Genomic DNA, 25,224 nt, shown 5'->3' on the forward strand with positions numbered 1-25,224 from the left:
TTCTATACTAGAACAGTCTATAGCAGATCGGTCAGATAGGAAAGTCTCAGGAGAACACAGTGTGGCCATGCACTCTCATACGCTGGTCTCGTACAGCCTACCGGCGTAGGTTTCCACACTCCATTGGAGTATTTCAACATAATTGGTTATAAGAAAACACATACAGGGCTTTGCAATTATACTAACAAAGTGGCCATTGAAGAAATCCCATTAGATATTTTGCTTCTCAGCCAAATTAGAGATTGTGGGGAAATGGCTTGTGCTCAGTGTATTTTGGAAAGCGACTGTAAAAAAAAAACAAAAACAAAAAAAAAAAACCCAGCACGTTCTGCCCACAAAAACTTAGTTGATTTAAAAGTACACTTTCTGCAAACAAAATAGCAACAATATAATAAAGAACCTACTGAGAATTGGGGATTATATGCAATCACTGCTTCTGCTCCACTTGTTAGCTGCCATGTCCCTGACACTGGGACCATAGGCAGGAAGAAGGAAGGGTGTATGGGTGTAGGGGATTTAGGCGAAGGTACAGAGAATGATGGGAGTGTAAGCCACAAACCTAACAGTCCTCTTTGTTGGATTCTCATTCTTTCCTCCTTAGCTGTTCCTATTGTTGTTTTCAGCACCACATTACGCATTAGGTAATCTATCCTCCCACCTAGGGTCCGGCCGACCCAGATATCCCAACCCCAGCGGAACATGGATTCTGTTGTAATTGATGTATTAATGTTATCTCCTTTGATGAGTCCTGCATGTTATAATGGAGACGGGGCTTTCAGCCTGCAGCACCGATTCCCTGATCACATTCACACAGCAGCAATGGTTGCTGGAAAATGTGAAAATCGCCAGAACCCTCTGTTAACCCAAAAGTGTAGTGAACAATAAAAAATGTAATGTAAAAGCATTTTCCATCAAATCAGTTATACCTGGAAGTGTGTTGAGGTTCGTGTTTCCATCTTTATAATTTCTCAAAGCAGGAAACTTTCCTATTTCTTTAAATTCACATCCCTAAGATTTCCTGCAAAGCTACTGTATTGCAACATCATTCAGCTGTCGAGTTACATACGCGAGATCTAAAGTGATAAGGGCTTCTTCACACTATATGGTTATTAGTAATCTTCAAACATCAGTTCATGAAAAGCACTTTAAACATAGGACAGATAAGAGTCTATAGTATTCCAACACTTGCGGTTTAAAATTTTACATCTGCTTTTAATATTTCAAATGTAACACAGCCCTACTTCTGCTGCTTTTACCCAGGCTACTAGTAATCTACATTGTACTGATAAAGCACAAAAGCTTGTAAAGTGGGTTACAAAGTTGCACTTGAACACAAATTAGAGCTACGACAGTGATTCATTATTGAAAAATAAGAACATTATTGTGGCTGCCTGCCAAGTGCTATAGTAGTTAAGATTGCAGTTCTAACTACCAGTTTCTCAAACTGAATGTAAAGATTAGAAGAAATCTCCAACAGTCCCACAAAGATTTTGCTTTCACTTTTAACAGTGAGATCAGGGGAACATTCTAAAGCCTCTCTGCTCATATCGTGTGCCCCGTGACAGTGGTTGCTATGGTAGTCAATCATAACTCATTAAAAGCAGCCTGAAGGGGGGAGGGGGAAGCAAAATTGTAAATACCAACATTCTTGTGTTTTTCTACTAGAAGTTATAGTGACAATAGTTTGCTAATCATTGTAACGAAAGGGGTAGTAGCAGCATTCTTTAGGTATCCCCTCATTGACCTTTTGAAATGTTGAGATGCATGTGATACAACTACCACTGTCAGTGGCGATTGCTGGCATTAATGTATGTAAAACAATTACAATTATTTTAAAAAATATATATTTAAATGGGTGGTTATTTATAAATCTACCAGTTGCCCAAGTTGTGGGCTTTTTATTCTCCAAATGTAACTAAATTTAGGATATGGATGTGCACCTGTAGCAACTTCCTTATACTATACTGTATGACTTTACCGTTTTTAAATAATATTTGGCCCGCGAAGATGCACTAATATATCCAACCACCAAAATGATTACTTGGACCACATTAGTTTAGGCCAAACATGTCATTTTCAGTGTAATCTGACCATTAGCAAACATTCAAAGATTAATGTGTATGAATTATACACAATTTAAACTTGGCAAAGCAAGCAATGTGCAAATACAGAATAATATACAGCTCTATGACCACAAAGGTCATTTGTATTACTCAAAATAAGTGAACATCTATGGAAAAATAAAAGCTACTCATAAATTAAAGGATTTTTTCCTCCCCTTTAGGATAACATTTTGCCTAATTTACTTTTAAGAGCGGCTCATTTCTGCAACAGCTGGAGAGACGCAGGTTGCCTAATAGTCCCAGCATTACCCTGCCAGCCTCAGGGGAGTCGCACGTTACCTGAGCCTGCCCTAAGGAATGCTGGGAAATATTTTATAACTGTGCACCCCTTTTACACAGCCTATACAAACACTACTTTCTGCTGCTCGCACATTAAGATTTAAACAAAACAAAGTGCTAACTAAACCACACAGTTACAATACATCCTTGTGCATCTCACAAAGGCTCCCAGAGCTGCTGCAGCAGTTAAGGGGCTTAAACCGTGACATTAGGGGCTAAACTAGCTGTTTTTGGTCACGTCCCTTTCCCTTCCAGGGTACGCCAATCAAAGCAGGCCTGAAAAGAGGCTACACATAGGCAACGGCTGGTTGAAGAATTATTGAAAACACCCAATTAAAAGCTTTTGCTTAGACAGACTTGGCTACTGTCTCACCTTGTGAACTTTGGGACATGAGCCAACGATGGATGAGAGACAAAACGTTACATATTGGAAAAATAAATAACCCCCAAAAAATGGGGAAACTGTAAAATGTATAGCTTATGGAAGGATTAACAATGCAAGAGGGGATCCTCAAAAGTTTTAGATCTAATTTCTCAGATGCAGGAAACGAACGCAATGAAATCCCCAGTTCTGGGAAGCAGAGAACCCTGTGAAGACACTCGAGCACTGGGGCTCAGATATATTCTTGCAAAGAGTTTACCAATAACAAAACGAGCAGTTTTCACTTAGCCTTATGTGACGAATAGACGGGTATTCTAGCCCAGCAGGAATCATTAATGAGATTATAGATGTTCCTGCACAGGACAGTAATTAACTGATTAGACACACATCCTGTAGCAATTACAATTTATCATGCTTGGATGTCAGGAACGTTCTGCTTCAGGTCATTGTGCTGATGGGATAGATGGAGTCTTAATGAAAGGGATACAATTCACAGATTACAAATCATCATGTCACATTGGGAAAGTCCTGAACTCAATGAGCTGAGACGCTAAGTCCACATTTTTTACACGCTAAAAGGAGTAAAAATTATACAGAGATTGTTGTGAATAGTAATCAGAGATCACTAAGGAGCTGGGTAACAGAGCACAGGGCTACTCTGGTAACAAAAGATGTAACCAAATATACCTATTACTTGAACTCTCAAATGTGTTTCCAATACGAAATACTAAACTGCTGTAACTATCCACTGATGATCTATAGCCTATAATAGATCATCTCACAAGCAGATCTGCCCATGATTAAGGCCCGTATTCAATTGCCGGCGAAAAGTCCCGAACTTCTTGCATGCCAGAGTTTGCAGTCATCGCTAGTTTTGCCTCCGGAAAAGTATTGCGCTCGTCACATGGATGCGCCCTATTCAATTCCAAAGGACGCGAAAACGCGTCCCGGCGAAACTGAAATAGTCGAAAAGTCCTATCAGAATTGGGGAAATCAGCCTGACACAGATGCATTGACATGGAGGATCATTATGGACACCCCTGAATAGCCCTGCTGAAGGTATTTGGGGTGCTTAAATGTTCTCAGTTGGTGCTATTTAGCGTCTTTGCACAAGTGGTGAAGAATAGCATTTGCAGTTTTTTTTGTCCAAAATAAGTAGTCCCAGCAAATTTGGGGTACGTGAAAATGGGTGTAAGCATGGTTAAAAATAGTTTAAAAAAAACGCACCTTCAGCAAGCACCTGCAATCTAAAACACAGCTTGGGCATACTGGGGGGACCCTCTGGAGTTGATTTCGCTAGTTTTTAAGTTTGTCCCCCAACTTTGTTTTTTCACCCCAAAACCAAAGTACTTTTTTGGGGTGTTCTAAAGTATTTTTCTAAATGTTTTTGACACAGTTTACCATTGGGGGACTGTCCCATGCCTGCAGGGGTGTTCCCGCAACTTTGCACCCCAAACCCCCAATTCTGCACTTTTTCCGCCTCCATTCAGAGGCGAATCTTTCCCGCTGGTTACAAGCCGCAGACTTTTCGCACCGGCGAAAAGTCTGGAATTGAATACGGAGAAATGCTTTCGCCTGGCGAAATGACGTCACCGGCGAGAACTTTTCGCCGCTCTCGGCTTTCACAGACAATTGAATACGGCCGCCCTAATACTCTGCGAAACATTTGGAAATGATGCAGGAAGATGATATCATCACAAAACTAGAAAATGGCATTAGTATCACAAGCAAAACTGCCAACATTTCTGTCATCCTCCTTTATTTATATGGCGCCACAAGGGTTCCGCAGCGCCTTACACAGTACATAAACAAATGAGCAAACAAGAAACCAGTGACTTACAGTTTAAAACAATGCAGGACAAGGACATAGTTTATAGAAATTGCTGCAATAGCGGTCATAATACTCAAATAAGCAGCAGGGCGTCAGCAACAAAGTGTTAGGTGTCCTTGTGTGGAGTTAGGAGTAGACTATCATATGAGTGAGGGAAGGAGAAGCACATGAGGGAAGAGGGCCCTGCTCGTGAGAGCTTACATTCTAAAGGAGAGGTGAATAACTGTCATTATGGCATGCAGGGCTCCTGCAAGCCATATCTGGGTTCTTTGGCTTAATAAGGGAATACAAGAGAATGGTATTTGTACAGAAGCAGGCTGGTTATCCCCCCTCATTACTCATCCTGCACTGACAACATGCGAGTGACCAGGAATGCGCCCACATTCATGAAAGGATTGTCTGCAGAACATATAACGGTGTTCAGACAACTAACAAGCAGTGTGGCAGGAGAATGTTCAAAGTAAATGAGGCAAAGGGGGAAAACACAAAAACATAACCCCCTCCCCCCTTGATACAGCTGCACCTTGCAGGTTTTGTGAACACATTTTGGCTGTGCAAACCTTACATTCAGCTATGGCAGCCTTAAAAGATATCCATCGCACCTGAATGAAGTGTCTGTCGTCTCACACAGATGTTATTTATTATGGTCGCCTATTAACTCACACTACTATCACGTTTCCAATTCCAACAATCCCGTCCCCTGCCTATTGATGTCTCTCTCATTCTCCAGCAACGGACTCGCATCACACCCACCTCCGGAGGACATTCCATCATTCACATTTTCGGTCTCTTTCTCACATACACATAACTTGTAGCCTTCAGAGACGTATCCATTTACCCTCATGTCATCTTAACAGCCACCGCTGTCACCACTCAGAGCCATTCTCAAGATCTACACACCTTGTATTCCTGTCTCACGCACCCTATGGAATTCTCAATGAGCCTGTAACAAATTACCACCAGTCCATGAACTCTTCTAACTTCAAAATAGTGACAGAAATCTAGCACAGACTTCAGACTCCACGTCACTAGCCACGTTCCTCTACAGGCCTGAGTAGGGTGTGGTATAAAAGGGTGACAGTGTCTAGATCAGGGGTTCCCAACCACGGTCCTCAAAGCACACTAACAGGCCAGGTTTTAAGGATAGCCATACTTGAGCACGTGTCCTAATTAGTACCTCCGTTATTTCGACTTAACCATCTGTGCTCAAGCATGGATATCATTAAAACCTGGACTGTTAGTGTGCAGACAGTCAATAGGTCGACACCAGATGGTCGACCGGATATATGTCGACATAGACTAAGGTCTACAGGGCCAAATTGTCGACACTTTTTTTTTTTCTTTGTTATTTTAACCTAAATCCTCGCCCTAACCATCCCCTTTCCACAGTCTAACCATAACCCTCCAAAAAGTGTCTAACCCTACAAATCATGAAAAATGGTGAAAAACCACGTGTCGACCTATTGATTGTCTATGTAAACACTGTAGATCTTCCATCTGGATACTGCCATTTTACACACACACACACACACACACACACACACACACACACACACACACACACACACACACAATCACCATGATATGGCCTGCAGTCACAATCATAAACCTGTAGCAATATATTCTCTTTAATGACAATAACTAAAATTTACCGACAATAGTTTTCAGCAACACAAATCACTTACACATCACGGCAGGGATGCAGCAACAACACAGTCCTGTGCAGCAAGTAACATTCCATATCACATAGGACATGCAAGATTACTTTTCTACAGTTAACGGTATTGAAAGGTGGCCGATTGCAACCAAATTCTACAACCTTCCAAATTACAGCTCACATTTACTGTAATTGGTTGCTATGGCGAACATCACTTTATACACTTATCTGTGGAAGTGTTCATAAATGTCCCTCATGGTATACTAACCAACTTCCAGCAATGTAAATGACTTCTCTCTACAAAAATGCACCACAGACTGGGCACTTTAATTTTGAAGCCATTTGCTAAATCACAATACTATTTCTCCAAATTGGAATACCAAGTTTTATATAACACACACTTAATCATGAGGGTTACATATTTATTCTAAACTTGGACCAGATCACTCATAAATTAGCACCAGTTATACTTACGGATGAGAGAAATTGTACATTCATTAACAGATTTTTCAGAGAATGATATAATATATATATCCCAAAAGTGGCGCTCAGCGGTCTGGCTTAAATTAATAAATATGGCACAGCAGGTGCTGCAACGTTTCGGGCTTTATTTGCTCATCGGCAGGCAAATAAAGCCTGAAACGTTGCACACACACACAGATATATATATATATATATACACATACACACACACACAGATAGAGAGATAGATAGATAGATATCTATAACACACAGGGTCGGACTGGCCCACAGTGGTACAGGAGAATCCCATGGTGGCCACCACTGCCAAAGGGCCCACCCCCTCCTCTAGGCTAGGCACCAGGTTCCAGACTGTGCGCTTGAATTATACATGGTGTTTCATTATATTGCACAGGACTATGGTGTATTTTCTTCAATACATTGCTGTTATTAATCTAGTACATTATCATGCATGCACTAGCAGTAATTACTATACATATATTTTTAATGGGGAACCAACCATGCACACTCTAATGGCTAGCCAAGTCTCTCTGGAGACTGGCCACACCCAGAGGTGGGCTGGGCCGGGGGGCAGGGTGCCATGTGCCCCCCAGGCAGCAGCACCATGCAGGGGGCAGGAAAGGAGGGCTGGCTGCATTGGGGGGGCATGGAAGGAAGGATGGCTGCACTGGGGGGGTAGGCAGGAAAGGTAGGCTGGCTGTACTGGGGGAGGGCATGGAAGGAAGGATGGCTGGGAAGGAGAGGGCTTAGGGAAGGCTGGCCGTATTCAAGTAGGGGCACAAGACAGGTCCAACACAAATATAGACTTATCTGAGAAAGGGGCCAGGGTGGCAGCGGCGCAGAATGCATCGGGCCGCAGCCGGAGAAAAAGCATCTGCGTTTTGGTATTAGAATTATGGAGCCGGCTGTGATTGGCTCGCGTAACGGCAGCCAATCAGGAGCAGCCGCTTCTGATTGGCTGCTGTTCTGCAAGCTGTGATTGGCTCACGGCCAGCTGAATGCTATTGAGCTGGCCGGGAGCTGTGAGTGGCTTCTCCTGATTGGCTGCCGCAGCTGGCTCCATCGTAGTGCAAATGCAGCAGCACCGATTCTCTTCCTCGTCGCTGCCACCCGGGCCCCCTATCTCTCCGGGCCCAGGACAAGAGGTCCAGCAGTCCCCCCCCTGATGGCGGCCCTGGCTGCGCCCACTGCCGGAGCCGCTCCATCTTTCGGCTCTTGCAGTGGGTAATGGGAGAGACGTCATGATGTCTCTCCCATAATGCAGAGCGGGCCAGCCTGGGAGGACAGACGAAGGAGCAGATGGCGGCGGCAGGGACTCAGGTAAGTGTTTATAATATTTTTTTATTACGTGTGTCTACTGGGGGGGCACTACAAGGTGGGGGACTACTACTGGGGGCACTACAAGGGGGGGGGGGACTACTACTACTGGGGGAACTACAAGGTGGGTCTACTACTAGGGGCACTACAAGGGGAGGGGACTACTACTAGGGGCACTGCATAGGGGGGAGGGGACTACTACTAGGGGCACTGCATAGGGGGGAGGGGACTACCACTGAGGGCACTGCATAGGGGGACCATTGCTGGGGGCTCTATATAAAGGGCAATACTGGGGGTACTGCATAGGGGGGAGACTACAACTGGGGCCACTATTTAAAGGGGCACTGCATAAGGGTTACCACTATTGGGGGCACTGCATGGGGGTGGACTGCTACTGGGGGCACTATATAAGGGGCACTGCCAAGGGGTACCACTACTGGGGGCACTACATAAGGGGCTTACTACAGGGGGCACAAGGGGCACTGCATACGGGGTACCAACACGGGGCACTGCACAGGGGGGACCACTACTGGGGGCACTGTATAAGGGACACTACATTGGGGGATCACTACTGGGGGCACTACTGGAGGCCTGCATAAGGAGGTCCTCTCCTGGGACACAGCATATGGGCACCACTACAGATGGCTACCCCTAATCTTTATTTTTACTATTAATCCCATATGGACCTGCGTCCTCTCTGGAACACTTGGGGGTTTGGGGGCGCTGTAGCACGCACGTGCTCGGGTGCCCTGGCTACACCTCTGCCAGGGCCGCCTGCATGACTTTGCCCCCCAGGCTAAAAGTTGCCAGCCAGCCCCTGGCCACTATAACTGCATTTTCCTGGTGGGCCCTTCATGCCACAGTCCGACACTGTATATGTATATATACATACATACACACATTTATTATAGATAGTCAGGTGCAGTGTTTACTCTTACATCATTAGTAACAACATTACTTACTGCCCATGTCTTGGTAAGCCGGAATATTGGAGCACTTTGTAACCCAGACACCACGGCCATTAGTGCATGAAGGTTGTTCAGCTCATACAGTTTCTGTAGAGGTACAGAAGTCATATCAGACTTTTAACATAACAAATCGTTTTTATTTTATCTCTCTCAAAATGTGAATTAACAGATTCCCTCGTCTCCCTAGATATGGATTTGTAGCTATTGTGATGGCAGGGGTGTTGCTACCAGTGTGTTTAGTCTTAAGCCTAGACTGGTTCCCATTTTGGCAGCAAACATGGCAATAACCATGGGCTGATGTCTTAATGCCCATTAAGATGTTCATACACTGTGCAATTATCGGCTCAATCAGCCAATCATCAGCTGATCGCATGATGGCCGCAATCAAGCACCAATTGTAAGTCTGTCTGGCATGGAAAGTCTTCCAGCATGCCCGGCAGATGCAATCATTTGTGCTCGGATATACTCACCATCAGAATGACAGATCAGCCAACCATCTGACAGTATATGTCAGATGATGGGTCTGTCTGTCTGATGGGGACTTATCTGATACTGCATGGCCAGTATTACAAAGTGCTTGTAAGATATGATACCCAGTTTGAATACACATACTAAACCATGTATTAAAAAAACCCTGCTTTTATTGGGTGTGAGGGGAGGGGTTAGGTGTTATACTGAAAATCCCCTTCCTAAGCACCGACTTTCTTGAAGCAGCTGAGAGTTCCTGGACTCACAGGGTGCCTAGATGTATTTAATGGAGACCCGCCAAATAAAGTGTCTGGGATAAATATTTATGATCATTCCAAGCTTTAGGCATGTGGTGCCCGTATCTTTTACTAAACACAGAGGGTGGAGAAAAAAAATACTGCGGACATATTTTACCTTGGCAGTTTTAATGTAGTGACTCAAAACCTCAGCACGGATCTTTAGTGTTTGCGCGTGAAGAATCTCTCTCACTACCCAAAAGCTCACCTGCAAATAAAAGTAAGTAAATATAGATTTAAGTGGGCAGAACAAATAGAACAGTCCACTACATTAATATGCTGGTGTTCAATGAGCCCTTTCAAAGGAACGCTTACAAAAAAAAAAAAATGTTCAGCCGTCTAGGAGGGAAGCAGATGAGTGCAGGTTGGACCTTTCACCATACGTTACAGCCATTGGGCAGCGATACCCTTACCCAGTCTTATTCAGTAACCTACAATAGCCAGGATGAGGAGACTGGACAGGAAACCCAAAAAATGAATAGAAAATGAATCAGCGACAATGTACTAACTGCGTATTTCCTGCTTTCCTGTTAATAAGAATTTGCTAAAATAATTTATGCAATTTTAAACGAGTGGCTGATGCGCACTTAACAATCGTCTTTTGGGAAATTAGAATAGCCAATGACTAAACAGATGTGCGAATACTAGGAATTCATTATGAAGATGAATTAAAGCAAGTGGCTATCGCCACCTGCATAAAAAATGATTATACTTTAATAAAATGATTTGTTTTTTACTCCATCACTTCACACTATTAAGCAAATTCCACATGGTCCAAAGAAATTACATAGGGGGGCAGAACAGACCTATAAGAACCCAAAGCATGGAAAAGACTTAAGCTGGGTACAAACTATACAATGTATGGTACGATATATCGTTTCAATGCAAATCGGAACGATATATCGTATACATCATTTAGTGTGTACGCCCGATACGTCTTTCAACGCAATGTCCCATCTGCTGTCCTGCACGGCAGATGGGAAGATGCAATGAACGATGCGGTATGGTTACATGCAACATATAATGATACATTGCTCCATCGTTCGCTGGATCCTGTGTTCAGCACACGTTGTTACCATGGTTGCTGCAATTCTGGGTGACATCATGTGGTGTGTACCCAGGTTTAGAGGGAGATTTATCAAACCTTCTATAGAGGACAAGTAGAAGAAGATGAAGATGAGAATGTAGTTATTTTATAGAATGTACTATATCAGGGGTGGGGAACCTTTTTTTCTGCCGAGAGCCATGTTGATATATATAACATTATTGGCGGGCCCGATGCAGGCCACCACCCTCCGTGTGATGTCACACGGGGGCGGGGCCACAATCACCGGTGATTACAGGATACTCCGGGGAGCTGTAAGGGCGGCGGTGTGACCGCCTGAGGCATCCTAAGGACACTCCAGGTGGCACTGCTGCATAGATTCTGACTGCAGGGTGACATTCTAGGCACCTGCTAGCCAGATGAGGGCAGCAGAAAAAAGCTCAGAGGGTCAGACCAAATGATTCCGGGGGCCCTTTGAGAGACCATTCTGACTACAGTTTATAACAAAAGTGATAAGGAACTTTGAAATAAGCAGTTTTAGTTTAGCAGTGTAAAGTAGTTGTCTAGGTATGTATGCCCTTTTGGCATAATCATAACCCTTATTTTAGCAATCTATGTAAATATAAAAAAAAATGTCATAGAACCTGTTACTACAAACTATTCAGTATAATTCTAATCAGAAATTAAATTCATCATTACATATCACAAATAATATATCACAAACCCATCTACTCCATGTGAAGTATTTCTGTTGAACTAGATCTGTCCATCCACTGCTGAAAGCAGACACGTCTAAAGGACTCATTTATACAGTGTTATCCCTCCGACGCAGATCCCCTTGTGCGATGAAGTGAGATTTATAAATCTATACCATAAAACTATAAATGTCATGGGAAGGTGTGGAAATGGTCTGGAGTTTTTCATCTGAAAATTTCCAGTCATCTCTACACTCCTATAGAGTGGATTATTCCAATCATCTTCTTGCCCCAAAAAAGTAAGGAAAGTTAAAGTTAAATAACTGGTGTTGTTTTTGGAAGCAAAACGTTCAAATAGGAATGGTAATTTCCTGAGTGCAAGAAAGAAGTCTGGCAGCTGCAGACCCCTAACCACTCTCCCCCCATCCACACAACAACAAGTGTTATTTTCTGCAAGGGAGAGCAACCGGCTTTCTCAGAAAGGCCGACAAACCCATCACATGGACAGTCGCCTTAAACCTATGGACAACAGGAGGCAGTTGTAACTAATCAGATTCTAGCTCTTATTTATCTAGTAAAGTCTATAAAATTAGAGCTACAATCCGACTAGTTACTATAGGTAACAGTTCCACTTGTTCTCTTTAGGTGGTTTGCTAAATCTCCAGGAAATTATCTGTATGCCAAAACGCCTTTCTGCAATCTAATTATCTCAATCTTCGTAATGCTTCTGCATGTAATTCTGTGCACAGCTATTACCGGTTACATATACACTATGTAGACAAACATGATTGGACACCCCTACACAAGTCATATGAATACCATTGCACACGAGTTCCAAATGGCCACTAATGTGGCGGTTACGACAAGAACACTTTGTAGAGAGTGCTATGCACTTGCACTATGGAAACAACAAATGTTTTATCAAGACGACAATGTCACCTGTCATGTTTCCAGTGAGACGCTGGACTGGTATACAGAAGATTAGGTAACCCGGATGGACTGGCCAGCTCAGAGTCCAGATCTTAACCCCATTGAGAACCTCTGGGACGATTGGAGCGATGGGTGCATTTTAGGTTGACTGAACCTTCTTCTGTGTCACAGTTCATCACTGTACTTAAGGCGGAATGGCAAAATATACAGCCTGCTGTTATCCAGGAATTGTGGAGAGTTTGCCAAGAAGGGTGTCTGCAGTAATCACTGCACGTGGTGGACCTACAGAGTACTGACGTCAATAAAATCTCTTTGATCTATTTGCCATCAGAGTCCAATCACTTTTGTTTACATAGTGTAGCTTGTTATATATTATATGTTGTCTTGAAGATACATCTACAGTTATGACTTAGGAAACAATTACTTAATCATTCAAGAGTTGAGGATTGGGAAGTCACATCTGCTCTCTCCATTAACTGTTAATAAAGTTTTACATTACTGTACTCCGACAAACCATGTGTATTAAACAAAAACATTCGCTCCAGACTTACTTGGTTAAATCGTCTTGTAAAGGCCACAGCATTTGGTGCAGAACTGTACTTTTCTTTTTTATTCCATCCACAGCTTGATAATTCCTTAAGACCGACATGAAAACAAAAATTGTTTTATGTTTTATTTTGTGGTAAGAAACACAATTTTCTATATGTCCAATTTTGGGGCAGGGTCATTGTAGAACCTCAAGTCTAAGTAACCTAAAGGGGCACATCCACTAGGCAACTAGGGAAAGACAGTACGATTACAACATCGTAATCGTACCGTTGTTCCCCATCCCCTGCAGTGCCTACACTGAATGATTATTCGTTCAGTGCAGGCACCCTCCATCTTCCCCGAACATGGCCAATCTGTCGTTATTGGCAGATTGACCGGCAAGATTGGGCGATGATTGATGTCGGAAACGACCAGCGGGAGCGCACATCGCTGGTCGTTTCCGACATTTTAGTGCACGATTCATGCATGATTAATAAGCGATTGAACGATAATGATATCGTTATCGTTCATTCGCTCATTAATATCGCCTAGTGGATGTGCGCCTTAAGAGGAGGGCTTTGGAAAAAGTGTGGCAAATCCTCAATTTGTTAAAGGCTAGAGTAAAACAAACAAAAAACTACTACTGTACTACAAAGGAATGGCTAGAAAATCAGATCAAATGTTAAATCTCAGGGACCAAGCTACTTTCTGCATGACAAAAACCGTGCATCTTATTTCCTACGAACCATATGCCACAAAATGCTTTTTTGATATAACATATGGAGTTGTTAATCTGACATAGTTATTCTGAAAAGATGAGCCATAAACCCTAACTATGCCCTGATGAATGGTTCCCAATAAAATGATGAGACTGCATTCTGACAATTCTGGCTTCAGCACATAAAAGAGCTGTGCGGTGCGAGTAGGTGACAGGTGCACTCTGAAAAGTATTATCGCTCTGTAATCCCTTATAAATAATTACCATTACAACAACTACTCCTGTACTTTGTATAGTGAACGTGTACCACAGACGTAAACCAGGTGCATTCCTCCAGCAAATAACGTACAAGTCAAATGATTCTCATAGGGGCAGTATCCAGGCTTTTTATTTTGTGCTAACAGCACAAAGATCAGGAACACAGGGGAACCAATATATGCTCTACACGGCTTTGGAAAAGAACTTAGCCAACTGCATTGTGGAACTGCAACTCTGAAAGCACAGAGATCACATCTACAACACAAGTAGGGATTGCCATTGACCATCGATGGTTTATGGCTAATGTCGAATACTTTTACCTTCGATAGCAGTGAACCAATGGTTTTCTGCCATCGATGGAGTGAGCGCAGATATTTATTTCCCCCTGGACGGGACGGAGCTAAGCCACGCCTCCCGATGCAGGCTAAGCCCCACCCCTGTTTTTCATTGACCTGCCATTCACCACCACAGCGGTTGCCATCGAGGGGTGCAAGACGTTGATGGTTCACCATAGATGGTTTGTGTGCCATCAATGGTAACCACCGATGGACACCCCTTCCGTTGGCCATCCCTAAGGACGGGACACAGACATCTTATTTCAGCATCCGATGAATTAACTACAAATGATAGTGTCTCTGGGATAGTGGAAACTCTAGTCAAGAGAGTGCGCCTTATGATTTATAAACAAGACAGGCAATGTGGTATAGATTTCCTCTTAGAGGAGTAATTTGCCTTTTCAGCTACAATAGTAAGCCAAATTTTTTTTCCCAACTTAAATTTGCAAAATAAACACCACTGCTGCTTAAATCCTCTACCGTGGAGAATATGTAATATCACAGCAGATCAACTACTTAACCCATTAGTGGCGTTTCCCATTCACTTTACGGAATTCTCATTCTGGGTACGTAACCCTGGGCTTTTCTTGCAATAGTTAAAATGATGTAATTTAGGAATATTGGTATTAAGCAGAGCAGGGGTGACTGATTCTAGCCCTCGGGAAAAATGATTGGATACAGTTCACAGACTTCCTCTCAATTCGGAACAACTCAAAAGGAACAAAGACTGGGGCTATTATTAGTCAAATACACAAGATGACAAGATTACTTTGGCCTAATAGGACACATCGAAAAGCCACCAGCAATTACACAAATGAACAGTGCTCTGAAAAAGGTTAAAACGTAAATGAAGAGGACTGGGCCACAGATACTTTTATACTAGCATTTTTCAGACTTTATGAGTGTGGCGGAAGAGGTAAAAAATGAACATTGACGTGAAATAGAATTAAGACTGTGGAAAAGAGTTAAGATTGCTAGATGTTAAGACATGTAATTCCATGAACTACTCACCTCTGGCTGAATGGCTTTAAAAACTGGCATATCCATTAGTGTTATCTGACCCTGCAAGAGAGAACCCACAGGATTAAGCCCAAGGACTAACCACCAGGTAAACACAAAAGCACTAAATTGATGATGATATATGTTTGTTTAACCATATTAATAGCATATGATCTGCTCTGAGGTTACTTTCCCCTTTGGGCTCTGACATGTTTATAGTTGGGTGCTGGAGACTATACAGAGAGATTAAGTCAATAGGACCGCTCTCTTGCTGACAGCCAGCTATCATACTGTACATGAAGCGAGGTCAGGCTAAGGTTGCAGAAAAGAAACTATTCAAGTCTTAGGAAAGAATCTGCCTATAATGTATGCCAGAACCGGCCTAAGGCCATAGAATGCACTATGGATACAATAGGATATGTCAGGTGTGTTTGTGGGCGTAAATTTCACCAATTTCAGAGGCAAATACCAACCTGATAACTGAAAGAGTGCTCTGGAGGTGACAATTTACTGTGTTACTGGGCGTGGGGGGGGGGGTGGGGGGGGGGTCATGGTAGAGACCAGGATCTCCATAGACTGATGGAGATTTCCTGGCCTCTTATGTGTAACTGCGTTCGCCGGCTTCAGTGAGCCTGTGGGTCACTCAGCTGGCAAAAAATCACGCAGGGGTTCCGAAGCTGCGTCCATGGACACAGCTCGGAACAGTAGTGCATGTAGGAGGCGAGGCCCCTACATCTGTTATAGCAGAAGTTCCCAAACGCGGTCCTCAAGGCTGCCCAACAGTTCAGGTTTTAGAGATATCCATGGTTGAGCCCAGGTGGTTAAATCAAATTGACTGAGGTACTAATCAAATCACCTGTGCTCCACCAAGGATCTCTCTAAAAACTGAACTGCTGGGGAACCTAGAGGACCGCGTTTGGATACCTCCGTGTTATAAAGATCCATTATAAACTGGTACTGCAGCCTGAATGTGTTACATGCTATGTTACCTTCCGTGTCTGATCTATGTTGGCGCTGTGGGTCCCAATCCTGGAACTCTGTTCCATGTATGGTGGACGTGCCCTGGGATCTCCGCCTTTTGGCAACATGTTTTCTCCATTTTCAGAAAACTGTGTGGTTCAGATATTCCCAATGATTATCAATATTGGCTCTTCCATTCCAATTACTAAATACAAGTAATAATGTGTCTTAAGCATTTGAACAATGTTGCAAATGCGGTAATCCCGCTGCAATGGAAATCACCCAGTGCCCCACCCATCCAAGAGTCGCTCAGATGTATCCACCTGTATATGGATAGAGAAAACATTAGCCTTTCAGCCACGTACTCTGCATTTATTTCTACATGGTTTTATTGGGTAGATTTTAAGAATTCCCAGGAAAATTTCCAGCATCTAGGCATTCTCCCTTCCACACACCTTCTCCTCCTTCTATTAGTTTATAATACTCTGCTTCTGTTAGATTGTTGGCTGTTTATTTTGTGTTGGTTACATTTTCCTTTGTTTTCTAACATCTAAATGATAAATTGTACCTGGTTATTTAGGTATTGTCTCGGACAAAAGCCCTGATTCAGAGCCCTCTGACAGAGCGCTCGCTCTGAATCAGGGCCGGGATAATTTTTTTTTTAGAGCGGCCTCCTGGCCGCTTGCATAGCTGTGGGTGACCACCCACAGCAATAGCGAGCGGCCAGGAAGAAGGTTGCGATGGTCAAGACCATCGCGACCATCGGGATTGCGACGAGACCCTTGTGGTAGGGTCTCGTTGCCGCAAGCCCCAGAGAGATTTCGGCTCAAACGGAGCCGAAATCTCTTCCACCAACATCACTCGTGATGTCAGTGGGGCCGGCCCCAAATGAAGGCGTTCACATGGGAACGCTTCTGTTTGGGCAGCCACTCCCCCGGCCCGCCCACCAAAGGGGGCGTGCTGTCACTCAACATTGACAACACGCCCCCTTTGGTACGAGACCCGGAGCGACGGCTTGCCCATCGCTATCAAAGTCTCGCGCATGCGCACGACGGAGCCGGCTCCGTCGTGCGCATGCGCTCTGGGTCACCATCGACCCGGTTGCGAGCGCTCAGCGCTTGCGACCGGGTCTGAATCAGGTCCAATGTCTTTTTGGTATCTATTCACTTTTTGCACCAATTGGTACTCAAAAATGTGATTGCAAAAAACAAAAAAGGATTAATATACTCTAAAACCAGAAGTGCTGGAAAGATCCAAGCTTTCAGCTTACAAATCAGTGTGAACTGTCCTATTTAGATCAGCTTAAAGGACATAGTAATTTAGCAAATATAAGCAAATATATCAATTCTTTTATGGTCTTGATTAATATATACGTTTGTAGATTAATTTTAAAAAGTGCCTTCATTATAGACTGGTGGGTCCTCTCTGTTGTAAGCTCAGGCGTTCCTATTGTTCATACTAGCATAGTTTTGGGACGTCACCTCTAGAAGATACTGGATGGTAGGATCAAGAAGCAAGTGCAATGGGCAAGGCAATGTGATTCCTGTGCGACACCAACCCCCTCACAGCTAAACGCGGCATCAGGCAATGGGGAGCAGAGTAAATATGAAGAAACTGAGCTCAAATCACATTACAAAGTTCCTGCTTACTTTAATAAGAAAGCATGCTCAATCCAAGAGGGTGGGCTGCTCTCCTCGGGAAAGGCCTGAAATTTGAGAGTATGCTTTCTTTGATTTGTACAATGCTGCAAAATACATACAGCAAACATCTAGGGCAGCGTTTCCCAAACTCAGTCCTCAAGGCATGCTAACAGTCCAGTTTTTATGGATATCCATGTTTGAGCAGAGATGCTTAAATCAAAATAACTGTGGTACTAATTAAGTCACCTATGCTCACATATGACTAATCTTAAAACCAGGACTGATAGTGTGCCTTGATTACCGAGGTTGGGAAACACTGATATAGGGCTTCCAATGATAAAACATCAGTTATGACCTATGTAAATACGCTCCCAGGACCCCATTTATGAAGCTTATACTAAGCTGGAGTAGAAAGAAAGTAATGCAGGACATCTGGCGCCAGCTAACATTTCAAATTATAACTGGTACATTCAAAGATTACATGAATTTCACTAGATCATACAAATTCAGTGCTGAAGCTGTTTTAATGACCAAAATCAATTACCCAAACTCATACATTTAAAGAGCAGCACATTAATCTTAACCCACTTGCAGGCTAGTGGCAAACAGAATTTGGTCTCTCACAATTATTTCCAGCTTCTGTAACAGCAAACACAGCACTTACAGCGTATTCCTCTGGAGTAACCATGAGAACGTCAAACACAACAGCATCAAAGCTTTTCTTCAGGGCCGCAGAGTCTTTATCACTCAATGATTCTGAGCTGCTGCTTTTCTGGGGGGAAAAAGAAATTAAAAAAAAAAATCAGTTACCCGTGTGAATGACATAAGCGTGACAGCACTGTGCAATAAGCCTCAGTAAGATGGCCATTAATACAGAGATATTTAAAAGTTTCCACATCATAACAGACCTTGGTGATTTTCAGTGTATGTGGGTGTGCAGTTGAGTGCAAGCTATTAGCTATCAACAGCCGCATTATACAAAATGCTAGAAGAATGACCAATGGATGGGTATACTACAGCTGTCACCACATAGGCTCACCTACTGGTCTACAGGACCTATATTCAATTTGGCCACTCCGATGGTCTAGTCAGGCAGAAAGACCTTGCCTTACTGAGACTAGTCAGCCACACACAACAAGCAGGGTGATCTGTGGTTATCTTCTAACCACAGTTACCGACATGGAACTGGACTTTGCTCACATTCATTATTTGGACCATATGCTGTAATACTGCACTATGTGGCCAACACAACAGACAGCTGATTTTGTAGAGGAAGTCTTTTTACACGCGACCACAACTTTATATAAAATGCAAAATTATTAGAAAAGTCAGCTTGGTTTTATGGGTGAATATCACCTTCCGACAAAGCCAACATGTCGTGAACAAGGTTTCTCAAACCAGTACAATCATCTGTGGCCAAACAGGTTAATGATCCGCTTGAAGTCCACAAAGACATTCAAGAGGACAAACGTAAAGGGGTTCAAGGGGCTACTCAATTGTTTTATCGTGCCTGGGAGATTGGGGGCGATATTCAATTGTTTTTGGGTGCCCGTGCCTTTTCACAGTTATGGCGCCCAAATAGATCTGGTTTAGTCTTGTAAAACGAATCAGCCAGTCTAAAGTCCAAGTTGGCGCGTCCAAACAACTGCTCGCCTCCTCAGAAGGGTGCAAGCAGAAATGTGTCCACTGACGGCAGTCGCGCACAAACTGAGTAATAATTGAATTGCTCCGTTGGACGCCCATTACTCACAGCCATGGATTAAAGCAATTGAATCGCCCCCTACAGTTACAATAGTGGATGGAAAGAGTATTTCATAGCATCTCATTCAGGAAGACTATTGGAGGAGCCATGCAATGTATGGCAGGGTCACAGGGGAAAGGGGAGCCCATCCTGAGCTCCAAGCGGGCTAATGTAAAACTGGGGAGGGGGGGTTGGGGGGTTCGAGAGAGAGGAAATGAAACCTTGCTGCCAATTTTTCCTTTTTTTCTTGTTTAGAAAAAAACGTAAACTTCTATAATAGCTACAAATAAGTGCTAATGGCTATGGCACAGAAATGGAAGCAAAAAAGCAAGATAGCTATGGCTTTTCTAGTCACAAAACATACAACACGTTACAAATATTTCATACAAGCTAGAAAGCTGCAGAACGCCAAGTCTCATCCCACTTTTGTTCTTACGCCGCTGTAAATTACATAAAATAGTGAATGAAGTGCTGGCTGTGAGCTACATGGTTTATGGACTATAAGGTTTGTGAGGCCACGTTACCAATGTTGACAGTAAACTTAAAAAGTTTTGTTTATTTCATAGATATTAATTTTACTACTCGCCTAAAAAAAAACAAGCTAATATAAATTGAAGACACATCTTTCGTACCTATTATACAGTAAGAGAGTTTTGTTTCACATTTTGGTTTCAGATCCAAATGAAAACAAAGTGAAGCGCACCATATACGTCCATAAATACTTGCACATATGTCTGCATGTGTAGTTCATTTTGGTTAATCTGGGTCCATTTAGTTATGGTGTTGAAAAAAAAAAAAAAAGCCCCTCACCTCGGACGCATTAGCTGTGAGAGCAGTGTTGCTCAACTGGCCGTTCATTAAGTCCATTCTTCCGGCACCATTAGTGCTCACTGCCTACTGGAAGCGAGCTCAGGGTGTAGAACATCTCATCTCCATGGAAGCATCATTATCATACTGCAAAAAGAATACACAGAGTATAAGTGACCTCAACCTGCTAGAACATAAAAATATGCTTTCAAATGACAATCCTAATATGTAAAAAAAAATAAATTTAAATAGATTAAAAAAAAGGTAAAAACATCCCAGACAAGCATTATAATCTAAAACAAGTAATTAAAAACACTGATCAACATTCAGAAGAAAGGGTGGCTTAGTGGCCAAGAGCATAGATTATTACTATCAGATACAAAGATTAGCAGACAGAAAATAAATTCACTAACAGGCTCTGTTACCCCTGATTAGGTTAGTTGCTCCTCAGGACAGTACAGCAAACTGCAGCACGCAATGAAGAAAATATGCAGCTACAAAAGCAATGCCTTAAAAACATTGAATGGAAATCTACTGGGGTCATTATCGGCTTAGCCCATAAATGCAGTTCAACCTTTTTACTGCTCTAACAGACCCCCATGTGTTCACAGGTGACCACGTTTTTCCTCAGAGCACTGAATGGCGTGATCTGGTTTAATTTAGCCACCCACATGTGTGCTATTGCTCAGGTGGTGCTGGATGAACCATCCTGTGTCTCCAGCATTACAGTGGCACAGTTATACCAAAATGTACCATGGGACACTTTCATTTAAAGGTTTGGCGACTATAGACCTCAAAGTATATGCTGGGCTACCTTAAACAAATGCTGCAGCGCTCTAAAAATCCGAGAAGAAAAAAAGGTAATTGAACACTAAAGAGCTAACAAATACTGTATCAGACAATGAATAAAAAGGCAAGGACTTTGTGTGCTAGACCTGATAACACAAATAGTTTTAAACACAGTTGATTTCTAAAAGTAAAAGAAAATAACCATTTGTTTTTAGAATTAACAGTTGTCCAAGTGTCTTATAAACTTCTACAGTGGTTCCCATACTGGGGGCCGTGCACTTGCAGGGGTGACAAGGGTTGGTGGTCCAGGACCAAATCAAATTATTTATGGTCAATGCGATTGGCAGCTGCTAGCACCGGTTTTGCCTATCATGAAATATTTGGACAAACAGAAGCACAACCCTGTCCACCAATACATTATACCTCTTTTCCATCAAAATGCCGGGTTCAACCTGGGTTATTGAACACAGTTTCAAGTCGTGTCACAGCCGCTTGAAAACCTGTTCGCGCTGCAAGCTGGACCCGGGTTATTGCAGTCGTCCCTTTGCAGGCACTTGAAGATGACATCTCTAAGTGCCAGTGATGCGGCTCTCCGCTACTTTTAACGTAACCTGGGTCAGATACCACGGGTACAACCCTGGTAGCTGCCAGTGTTGGATTCCCAGGTAACACTACCCAGGTTGACCCTTCCACACCAAATCTGGATATAATCCGGGTTAGAAGTTTGGTGGAAAAGGGGTATTACTGAAGCCAAGGACGACGGGTAAGCACAGTTTACGTAGGTTAGTTTTTTTTGTTATCAGAGTTTCTCAATAAGAAACTTTTGGCCTAGGAATGCCATGAAAAGAATTCAGAAATGCTAGGGTGCCGTGATTCAAGAAAATTTGAGAAGCACTGATCTATTAAGAGGTTTATTTGAGCTAGCAGCACCACCTAGTGGAAATCCATTATATATCAATCATTTGAAAAATAATTTTAACTCGCCAACCCGTACGTACCGTGTACAAAAAAGTAACACTTGAGAAAGGGCCATTTGCGCCTGAAACATTGCTGACTTGAACAGTTGCACTAAACAAGGTGTGTTTATTGTGCAAGTTCAGAGTGCCATCTATTTTTTGCTCTCTACATTACATTGGACTTGGCACCAATATTGTATATTTTTCCATTGTGTGAGTGCCTGTTTTATATTCTAAAAATCATGTCAAGTGTCGGCACTCTCCTAATGCTTGTACTTTGCTCGGTGCCTTCCGATGGCACAGTGAAAACACTGGTACCAAATACAATAATTCAAAGGCAGCAGAACTCGAGGACAACACAAACAATGGGAGTGATACAATTCAGCGCGATGCTGAATAGCCCCAGGATGGAGCGCCCTTAGCTATTTAATTAGGCGCAATGTTTACTTTGTTGAGAAGCAGTTAAGTCGGAGAAAGCCGGTTCTCGCGACTTAACCTGGGTGTTTAGTCGCGAGAACTAGTATTCTCCGACTAAAGTTCCAGACGCGAGGCTGTTAGCGCCACGCTAAGCCAGAAATCAGCCTCGCGACCAGCACTTTAGTCAGATTTCTCCTCGCAGACACAGGAGGGTGCGAGAAGAAATCCTACAGTCAAACCAAACAGCGCGCTGAATTGAATCGCCCCCAATGAAAGGTTCCAACATTTCAGTACTAAAGTTCTTTCTTCAAGGATAATACAAAAACTGTTCTTACCTTATATAAGTCTATCACCTTGTGCAGACTAAAAACATTTTATAATTATTTCCTAATTAGCCCTGCACTTGTTCAACACAACATATGAAAAGTGCCTCGGTGCTTTCCCACAAACAGTGATTGTACCCAAGCGAGTACAGATAACACTCTAAGGTCTTATATTCCATCAAACAATTGCTCATCTGAAGCTTTGGTTTTTTTCAACCTAGTCCTAGAGTAAAAATATGACGTTTCTGCAGAATTTTATGTATTGTTCCTATGTAGTAATGGCACAATGCAGGAGATTTTACAGAAGTGTTCGGCAAAAGTACTAATTAGCACATCAGATCGCAGCCCCCATCATCATCAATAGGGACTACGATCTGACCCCTATGTACTAAACTCCAAAAAGCAAAGCTTTTCGGAGTATAGCCCCAGTTATTTACACCATCTTCAGATAGTGTAAACTACTGTAAGCCTATGGAGGCTCCAGGTGCAGGAAAGAGATCTTTCCATCTCTCTCTCGCAGCCTCCGGCCGGCGGTGGTGGCTGGCACTGTGCGCATGCACAGTTTCAACTTCCCCCGGAGAAGTCTTTCACTTCTGTAAATACAATTTGCCGGGGATATAACTCGCAGGGACAATGGTTACCACAATCGCTGGGCCTGCAAGTTCCCCTCTGTACATAGCGGGGATATTTTAATTAAAAGTGAAAATATCCGTAGCGATATGGATAGATAATAATCGCAGGTATTACCCCTCAAGTCCTAAATCTAGACAGGGAGGAAGAGGTGGTAAAAGTAGCCTTGCACTGTACAATCTTCTGGTCTCCTGGGCCTATCTGGGCAGTAATAAAGTTTATTGGTGGATGGAAGTCAATCCGTAATCAACCAGTTTAAAGGGGATGCAGTTTATATGCCGGCGGACGGGATGCCGACAGTCGAAATACTGACCTCGGGATACCGGTCTCTGCATCCTGACCGCCAAAATCATGAATGTCCGGGAGGTGGTATGTGCGGTTAGCAGGGGATGGGGGGACGAGTAGGCAAGAATCACACAAAACAATGCTCTTTACATTTTATGGGGTATTATGCCAAAACGCTAATACTGTGGCTAGCCACAGGAGGCAAGGGGGGCCGTTTCCTGTAAAGTGAGTATGGTGCGCCTCTCTCCATGTCAGGACCCATGCTAGCGCTCCTTAGCAATCTGGTGGATTCTGCCCTCGGCAACAGAAAAGTTGTAGGCCTCATCACCTATTACATGCTGTTTGTTTTCTCTGCAAATACTATGAGACTGCATTAGAACAACCTGGTGAAAACAGGGGGTATATTAATAAAAGGTTACTTTTATTTGATTTTTAAATCAATCTAAATCATTGTTGTGTTTCGGTGGTTAATTCGCCATTTACTAACAAACATATTTGATTACGTTTTTTTAAGTGTTATTAAACGTGTGTTATAGCCCCAGAAACACAATAGTTTTTTAATGATTTCAAAATCGATCAAAAAAAAAATAAATAAATCGACCTTTATCTCATATTACTTAGACCAGGGGATATATTTACTAATGGAATTATACAGGATATCGTGTGATATAGCTTATTATATGATATTAAACAAGAACTTGATTCAGCATTCATTATTGGACATTGTATTAGACAGTCTACAATGTTAGCTGAAGATAGTTTGACAATGCCTCAGTGGTTTTTAAAGTATCATCAGGAGACATGACAAATTCTTCCAGTTGGAGTTAAAGGGTCAAGTTTGCATAAGACATCTATTAGAGGTATCCATAGTACATCAGGCTTCCTTGGATAGAAGAATGATGGTGAAGGTCCAGCTGGATGAAGGAAGACCACTTTCATTCATCTTCATTCTTGTCCATCACATAAGCAAGCCACCATTTCTTGTTATACACAACGGATCTATAGCCATTTGTGTCAACTGGAGTTTCTCTAGAGATTTTGTAACAAATACTGTAGATGATGTTGTAGCCTTAGGAAAGGTTTTTACAGATATTTTTGATGTACTTGAAACAACAGGTATAAAAGCATGATACTCTTGTGTTCCCTGAATAGTTACTGACTGGTTGAAACGATCATTCAAAAATGTTTCAGACTCATTAGTCTTCTTGCGTTGTGAATGTCAAATTATTTCCAGATATATTTTCTACTGCCCATTCATAAAGTTGGAGAGGTGTGAGGATTTGGTTCTCATTATGGATATTGTAGGTTGGCTCTAGCTGCCAGTCTCTTGACTGACCCGCCAACTCCATCACAGGGGCCTTTCCCAT

General features: G+C 42.8%; 1 protein-coding gene across 9 annotated transcripts in view; it reads right to left on the reverse strand.

Moving 5' to 3' along the window:
• RALGPS2 (Ral GEF with PH domain and SH3 binding motif 2) overlaps positions 1–25,224 on the reverse strand; it is a 218,894-nt gene that overhangs the window by 118,208 nt on the left and 75,462 nt on the right. For 8 of the 9 annotated variants that reach the window (XM_088447236.1, XM_088447231.1, XM_088447233.1 and 5 more), the window contains exons 2-7: positions 20,461–20,604; positions 18,574–18,681; positions 15,322–15,372; positions 13,023–13,106; positions 9,920–10,009; positions 9,032–9,124 (exon numbers count right to left, since the gene is read on the reverse strand). In XM_088447236.1, the coding sequence (XP_088303362.1) occupies positions 9,032–9,124; positions 9,920–10,009; positions 13,023–13,106; positions 15,322–15,372; positions 18,574–18,681; positions 20,461–20,517 (483 nt within the window). In that variant the 5' untranslated portion in view covers positions 20,518–20,604. Of the gene's footprint in view, positions 1–9,031; positions 9,125–9,919; positions 10,010–13,022; positions 13,107–15,321; positions 15,373–16,298; positions 16,490–18,573; positions 18,682–20,460; positions 20,605–25,224 lie in introns of those variants that run through there. The other variant, XM_088447232.1, reaches the window with a different exon arrangement.

Source organism: Taudactylus pleione, unplaced genomic scaffold, assembly GCF_031769625.1.
Source record: "Taudactylus pleione unplaced genomic scaffold, aTauple2 ptg000423l, whole genome shotgun sequence".
Lineage (NCBI taxonomy): Eukaryota > Metazoa > Chordata > Amphibia > Anura > Myobatrachidae > Taudactylus > Taudactylus pleione.